Genomic DNA, 8040 nt, shown 5'->3' with positions numbered 1-8040 from the left:
TATATCGATTCACAATACAGTTTCCATCAGTCGATTATTCGATACTTTTAAATAAAACAATATTTTTTAATTTAACTTTATAATTTACATTTAAGAAAACAACAATCCCTATCAGGTTTTAGAAACTTTTCAATATGCGGAGCAATACTTTCTGGGTGTGTTATGTGCACATCATGGCCGCCAGTGACAGTCACACTTTGGAAATTGGGTAGCATTAAGCGACATTTTTCTAGAATGTTAGCTGCGAACTCGCGGCCCGGCCCCACGACTATGTTTTCTGATGCTTGCACGATGAGCATCGGTGGTGCGTGCTGAGTCATCACAGTGTAGAAGGTTTCTTCAGATATTGCTGCGGCTGCAATCTTCTTCATTCTTGTTTCCCAAGATAATCTGAAAAAGTTTGGTATTTATAGAAAAGATTGTCTTTTTCGTTGGTACCAGTTTCCAATGATAGACATTTTAGATTAAGATTTTGATACATTAAGATGTTTTGTCCACTTCCATGATAAACTATGCACTTCGATTGAAAACCAATATTTTCCATATTCGATGACAGCCTTTCCTGAGCTTTTCGCTTTAAGCAACCAAACTGGTTTTTCTTTTGTTATGTGAAATCAAATAACTACTTAACCCAGAAGAAAACACAATTATGTCTAAAAAGAGTAGTTTATGGTGTGTAAATGATTTTTTTTTTGAACAAAACAAAATTAATATAACGAGCCAGACTTACTTAAATTTTCCGTCACCGGCTGGTACTAGACATCTAGATAATACCACTTCCGCTTGATTTTCTGATATACTTCTACTTCGGACTATTAGGTTTACAGCTTCATCTAGTGTCAACCGCCTCGTACTGCCCTCATTCCACCTAAAAATTGGATAAAGTACATATTTATTGTTGTTTTATTTAGGAAAATCATCAGATACCGCTGTGGGTGCACTATAGTCTGTTTTTTAATCTCGTAATGTCTGTTTTTTAATCTCGTAGACTAAATTGACACTTGCAAAATGTCAAACTTACAAATAATGTTGCTAGTTTTTTGTGCAGTGTTGTACTTACGATACCAGTTTAAAAACCTACTTAAGTTGCGTTTAGAGTTTGTGTTTTAACTCTTTCGAACTATTCTGCTGCTTAAAGTTACGCACTACACACCAGTTCTCAAGTTTGAATAAGAATTTCAGGAATATTATATTTTTATGTATGCCATAAGTTACTCTCTACCAATCAATGTTCCCTATTTTTATGGTCACAACCAACGAACAAAAAAGTTTGTCTTACATAACACAATAAGTGTGTAGAATTTTATTCTCAAATTAAAGGAATCTAAATTATTTATTCAAACTTGGCAGCAAAACAGAAGGTACTTTTTGAACGTCAAAAATTTACAGACAGCCCCCAAAACGCCCACCCTTGACCAGTTCCTATGTATTTTTGCTGGGAAGAAAAACTTTCAACTTTTTTTTATGTAAATTGGTATACAATTAGTATTTTGCAATGAAAATAACTTACCTATCATAACTACTGTAATAAATGTCATATAAATGCTCGTACCACCGCCGCACTGTGTTGTGAACGTAGAAATATACGGATATCGGCGCGGCCGGGTCTATGTGGATCATTTTTGCTATTTTACCGGGAAATAAATGGTTGTAGAACATTCCTGAAACATAAACATAATACTGAAATAGGTAACTGAGCTTATGCACAATTTGAGACCATAAAATTATTATGTAATTTTGAAATAAGGGTATACAGATTTGTCTAGGCTATATGAATATTGATGTTGTTTTTTTGTTACTTTCTAGCAGATTTAAAAGGTCGTAAATATATATTCTCTACTGAATGATGAACGTGAATGTAACGTCTCACCACACGTAAGAAGAAGAATTCTAGCAAATCTTATAGAATGCATAATTTTATTATTTGCTCATATATTCTTATTATTTGATGTTTTAATATTCACACACAATGTATTGTTGCTAAGGGGCAGAATTAAGGGTTTTTGGTTTTTGTACTTACCTATAACAAAGCCCATAGAGTGTGACATGTAAATAAAGTTTTTCCAGTCCATGTGTTTCACAATTAGTCGAATTACTTCTACAATGTTAAGCTGAGACACGATCAGGCCGGGGGGAAATGGATCCGATTTTCCATGACCTACAAATACAATAAAATAACATTTTTTTATAAACAAAAATTGAAATACTTACAATACAGGTTAAAAAAATATATATATTTTTTTTCCGCTGCTAAGAAAATACCTCTTCAGGCTGAGAAGACATGGTCAATTCTTCTGAGTTATCAAAATATATTTTTTATTTCATTAATTGCTCAGGTAACCTTCTTATAACACAGATTTCTAGGAAGTCTCTCGCTTTTCTTTACGAAACGAAGCAAAATTCTCACCTGGCATATCAAAAGCTACATAATAATGAGTGTCAGGAAGATGTTCCAACAACAGTATGAAGGTGGCAGCACTGTCCATGTATCCATGCACCAAAAGCATTGGCGGCTTAGCTGGGTTTCCCCAGGACACCACTGAAAATGGAAAAATTGTTTTTCATGATATTTGATATTTATTCAAATTGCTACTTAATTATGATATAAAATATAAATATATAGAGAAAAATCTATCAAATGATGAGCTTAGGTATCGATTTCAACCATACATCGAACTATAGACAACGAGTAAATCGAATTGGTTATTGCATAGCCCATCACTACTCACTTATAGTTCAAAGGTTTGAATTGGGTTAGCCATTGTAATTTGCACTTTATGGCCTACAGCATAGATCACAAATTCCAATAATCACGAAATTTATTACCAAATACGTAATTTGACATTCATGGTAAGCTATTCGATTGCATAGTTTAATGATTTATTGTTGTTATTTTCTATATTATTACCACATTATTACTTGTTTTTTTATTATTAATTTATTATAACTTACTTGCAATTTTTCCCCAAGTAGCGTCTACAGTCCATTCTTGCATTGGCTTATTCATTTTCTCAAAACTATGCACTGGTATTTCTATGTACAAATTACAATAGGTTTTAGTTTAGCTAATCTCGACGTGATGATTTGACAATAAAGTTATCTTTTCATATCGCAATGACACAGTTTCTCTGCAATCAACCTATTTGTATTCAATAATTTAGGACAAAATGCTTAATTTCTACTGTTTTTCCGAAGTTATAAGAAACAAAATATACTAGAAAGAGACCGCGGAACACAAGATATTCGTTCGCGAGTTAAAATAATACTAATAAGCAGACGGAATAGGTAGTATTTTTCTGTGATGTTACCTATTTGATAGATAGAGATAGATATTGTTTTTTTTTTTGTGTGTTTATGAGAAAAGTAGATAAAATCGAAGTTTGAACTTTGATTTTTAATTTATATATTTACCTACTTCTATAGGTAGGTAGGTATAATCTTTTGATGATATAGGTACCTATGCAAAATGGAGTTGGTTGTTTGCTTTGTAAATAAGGGTTGACGATAGTTGGCTTTTCCAGTTTTCAGAGAATATCTTTTCAGGTGCAAAAAAAACAAGGAAATAATTTAAAAAAAAAAACCAAAAAGTTGGAACCTGCGAAACACCAGTAGATCACCTGCCTACCGATTAAACAAATTAATTTTGATGAATGATTATTTTGATTAGTAGGTAGGTACCATTATCTTACAATGATTTTCATAATCAAATTGAGCTTTGGACTTTATAATTCTGTATTACGTCATTTAATTTTCTCATTTAAATAACAAACAATACAATACTTAATCAAGGCCGTTCGTTGATATACTGGTATCACGGATTACTTAATATAATAGTCACTTATCTACATGCGGAAAAATAGTACTGCCATCTAGTGGCATTTCATTACGACTAAAATGTTAGGCTTCTATATATTGTTACTAGATGGCGCTCTTACCAAATGTCTGTCGCACGCACGAGTTATACGACGTGAAGGGAGGGAATGCGTAATTAATTTATAATGACTTCCTATTTAATGTCATGTAGTGTTATTAAGGCAAAATTATAGTTATTATTTAAGATAATAAACAAGATTAAATTATTACGTACCTACGTAGGTAAACCGGTAGCTGGTTCATTAAATTTTTAACCTGCGACCCTGCTGGCCTATATCGGTCATGGGTGTATACCCATGACCGATATAGGCCAGCTAGGCCTATTGTTTTTTTTTTTAATGTAAGTATTTCGAATTTGTTAGTTTGTTTTTCGGATGATAATTAGTTATTTGAAACACGAACAGTATCCCTTCACCCGTCTTTCGTTAGGCTACTTCACTTCTATTAGGAAAATTGGGAAAAAATAAGAAACGCACAAATACCTAGACATAAGAAATCTTGTCTCCTCTTTATTACCTCAAAATCTACACATGAATTGTAAAACTGACAACGAATGATCCTGGAACTTACGACACATGGAATCCTAGTGTAAGTTTCAGGAATCAAAACAATTGCATGTAATTTATAAACAATAAATTATTATTTTTCTTAAGAAAAAGAACGTTTAGATTGTATTAAGGTAACTACTTTCCCTAAGGACTGTGAGATGTGAGATGAAAGTGAAGGAACAGACCTGGGGCCCAATTCTCCTAATTTTACTTAAGCGACATACGATTCACGTTCGACTCCAGTGGCGGATTTACAAATTTGCCGCTAGTAGGCCATTCAATTTTTGCCGCCCCTAATGATTGTGAACTTAATGATATTTCTGTCAGTTACTAGATTATTTTTGCAACCCGCTATGTACCGAAGAGTTTAATGTTGACCTAACAAGTTTATCTGACAGCGACTTTAAAGCGTAAAACCTCTGTAACTTTTAAACGGCTCAATTGATTTTCATGAAACTCGCCCGTACAACACCTGTAATACAAAAAAAAAATACTAAATTAAAATCGGTTCATTCGTTCGGGTAGGTACTATATCAGAGGTGCACCCATCGGGTGGCACCCCCCCAAAAAAACGATACAATATAATCACGGACTAAAATTGTAATTGAAGTACTTAAAAATTGTGTAGAAATCATTCATGGTGCTTTTTGCTAGGTTTAACATAAAGAAACCGGAGTCATACCACTGCAAAGTTATAAAGCGCTAACTAGTTTTATAGAAACCAGTGTCAAGTAAAAAGCCGCGAGCGCAGCGAGCGCAAAATTTTTAAGATTTAGAACAGTAAAGTACCAAAACGAGTTTATAAAACCGGCCTAAAGTGAAAAAGTCGCGAGCGTAGCGAGCGCCAAATTTTTTGAGTTTTGAGGACACAAAAGCGAAATTATTTGGGACACAAAAGTCCTCCACCTCCTGAACAGCTTAGAAATCGTCAGCGTAGAGCGTCAGTTGTTTTTGCTACTTCGGTGCTTTAACTTTTTGTTAGATTGGACTCAAAGAGCGCAGAATAAACCAGAAAAGATGAAGAAACCGCGAGCGAAGCGAGCGGATTTTTCAATTTATTTTTATTGAAACGCTATTGGAATATTTTAAAATTCATGATCACATAAACCTAAGCATATATTAAATAAAATAAAAAATAAAATAAAAATAAAAATAGCCTTTATTCAGACCTTGTTTACAGTATACAATCTTAATCTAACAACTCTGACGAGTTGATGACACCAACGACCTGGTCTGTTTGCCCAACTTTGGCAAAGGCCTCCTCCATTTCCTTCCACTCTGCTCTGTATTGGGCTCTTCTAGTCCATATATTCCCTGCTATGCTTTTAATTTCGTCATCCCATCTTCGGTACTGTCTTCCTCGATTTCTTTTCTTGTCCCTAGGGTACCAAGATATTATGTTTTTGTTCCACTTGTCATTGCCTCTGACTATGTGGCCGGACCATTTCCACTTTAGTTTCCTTATTCTAGTTGTGACATTCTCAATTTTCATGCGCCTTCGGATAGTGGTGTTTCTTATTCTATCAGATTTTCTTATATTTAGCATGCTTCTTTGCATTGCCGTCTGACACGTTTCAAGTTTCTTATATTGCGCTTTGGTGAGAGCCCATGTCTCGCAGCCATATGTCAAGACTCCTCCTCCGAGCCTTTTCCCAATCATGTTGGGATCGGCTTCCAGTCTAACCGGATTCAGCTGAGTACCAGTGCTTTACAAGAAGCGACTGCCTATCTGACCTCCTCAACCCAGTAACCCGGGCAACCCGATACCCCTTGGTTAGACTGGTGTCAGACTTACTGGCTTCTGACTACCCGTAACGACTGCCAAGGATGTTCACTGACAGCCGGGACCTACAGTTTAACGTGCCATCCGAAACACAGTCAATGGTGTCTAAGATATACTTAGAAAGTACATACAAACTTAGAAAAGTTGCATTGGTACTTGCCTGACCTGGGATCGAACCCGCGCCCTCATACTTGAGAGGTTGGTCCTTTACCCACTAGGCCACCACGACTTTTTTTTGGCCATATGTCAAGACTGGGAGTATACAAGTGTTATACAGTTTTGTTTTCACGTACGTTTTGATTTCTGTATTCTTCATTATTTCCTTAAACCCCCAGTAGCGTTTCCATGCATTTCCAATCCTTGTGTCGATTTCTTTTGTCATTATATCAGTGACCGAGATTTGTTGGCCCAAGTAAGTGTATTCTTTTACAAACTCTACTGGTTCGCCGTTTAAAAGAATATTGTCTTCCAATGCGTTTGTCATAGCTTTGGTTTTTGAAGTGTTCATCGTCAGACCTACCTTGCGGCTTTCTCTATCCAGATCAATGATCATGTATTGTAGTTGGTCTTTGCTCCTTGCCAGTATTATTATGTCATCAGCCAACCTCAAGTGTGTAAGATTTTCGCCATTTATGTTAAGTCCGTAGTGGTCCCATTCCAGTCTCCGAAAGATATCTTCCAGTACAGCTGTGAATAATTTAGGTGACAGTGGATCTCCCTGGCGTACGCCTCTGTTTATGTTTATTTGTTTCCCTTGTTTCTCTAGTTTTATTCTTGCTGTACTGTTAGTGTATATGCTTTTTTTAAAATCCTAATGTATTTCTGGTCGACTCCTTGTTTCTTCAGACATTGCCAGATACTGTTGTGTTCTATTGAGTCAAATGCCTTGTTGAAATCGATGAAGCAACAGTAGAAGGGCACTTTAAACTCTTTGGCTTTTTCAAAAAGTTGTCTTACCGTTAGTATATGGTCCAATGTTGAATAGCCTGACCGGAAGCCAGCCTGTTCCTTGGGCTGGTTTTCATCAAGAGTTTTGGTTATTCGCCTTAGGACAATTTTTGCAAAAATTTTGTAATGTTCGACATTAGGCTTATTGGTCTGTAGTTGTTAATTTCTCCTTTGTCCCCCTTTTTATGGAGTAGGATTGTTGTTGATGTAGTCCACTGTGCAGGAATTTCCTCGGTGTGCAATATGTCGTTGAAAATGTGTTTAAGTAGTGGTACTAGCTCGTTTTTACAATCTGTAAGTAATTCGTTGCTGATATTATCAGGGCCGGGAGCTTTATCCTTCTTCTGTGTTTCTATTGCCTTGTATATTTCTTCTATTAGTATAGGTGGAACCGTGTCGGTGTTATTTAAGTCGGTGTTTACTATTTGGTTCTTGCTGGAGTAAAGGTTTTCGTAGAATGTAGTTGCTATTGACAGTATATCATATCTTTTTGTTTTCGTTTTCGAAAGTCGGTCTTTCATATTGGGTATCCAGTTTTTCTTTTCTTTTAAAGTTTTTAGAGCTTTTTAATACCTCCGGTTTTGCTTATGTATTTTTCAAAAGTTTCACGCCTAGTGCGTTCTCTGTCTTTTCTTATTTGGTTTTTGATTTCTTTACTTATTTCGCTTATTTTGTTTCTGATAATTTTTGTTTTCTTTGTAGTATTTAACAGTTTTGATCTTGCTTCTAGGAGTGTAATTACTTTCTCTGACAAGTTTTTCTTATCCTTCGTATTATATTTAGTATCAGGTTCTGGTCTCAATGTCAATATTTCATGTAGTATGTTGTACTTCTGCTGAGTATTTATACCCTCAAAGGATGATTCTGTCACTAATTTCAGTTTGTCTT

The 8040-nt window shown here is 35.2% G+C and overlaps 1 protein-coding gene across 1 annotated transcript; it reads right to left on the bottom strand.

The window, feature by feature from the left end:
• Window positions 1-43: 43 nt before the first annotated feature.
• On the bottom strand, window positions 44-3326 carry LOC124644077 (serine hydrolase-like protein 2). Its single transcript, XM_047183285.1, has 6 exons — window positions 2953-3326; window positions 2408-2539; window positions 2021-2158; window positions 1511-1661; window positions 731-868; window positions 44-390 (listed from the first exon to the last, which is right to left on the bottom strand). Exons 1-6 carry the CDS (start codon window positions 3005-3007, stop codon window positions 78-80), a joined length of 927 nt encoding a protein of 308 aa, XP_047039241.1. The 5' UTR covers window positions 3008-3326; the 3' UTR covers window positions 44-77.
• Between the last annotated feature and the right edge of the window lie 4714 nt (window positions 3327-8040).

The sequence above is a fragment of the Helicoverpa zea genome, chromosome 29 (genome assembly GCF_022581195.2).
Source record: "Helicoverpa zea isolate HzStark_Cry1AcR chromosome 29, ilHelZeax1.1, whole genome shotgun sequence".
Classification (NCBI taxonomy): domain Eukaryota; kingdom Metazoa; phylum Arthropoda; class Insecta; order Lepidoptera; family Noctuidae; genus Helicoverpa; species Helicoverpa zea.
The sequence above is the reverse complement of the archived record's forward strand: the minus strand, read 5'-3'. Positions and strand labels throughout refer to the sequence as shown.

Coding starts and splice junctions, on each gene's coding strand:
- LOC124644077 (XM_047183285.1), bottom strand. CDS start 3,007: ATGAATAAGCCAATGCAAGAATGGACTGTAGACGCTACTTGGGGAAAA. Junction 2,159..2,407: donor TGTAGCTTTTGATATGCCAG/GTGAGAATTTTG, acceptor TTGTATTTGTAG/GTCATGGAAAATCGGATCCA. Junction 869..1,510: donor TATTACAGTAGTTATGATAG/GTAAGTTATTTT, acceptor TCCAATTTTTAG/GTGGAATGAGGGCAGTACGA.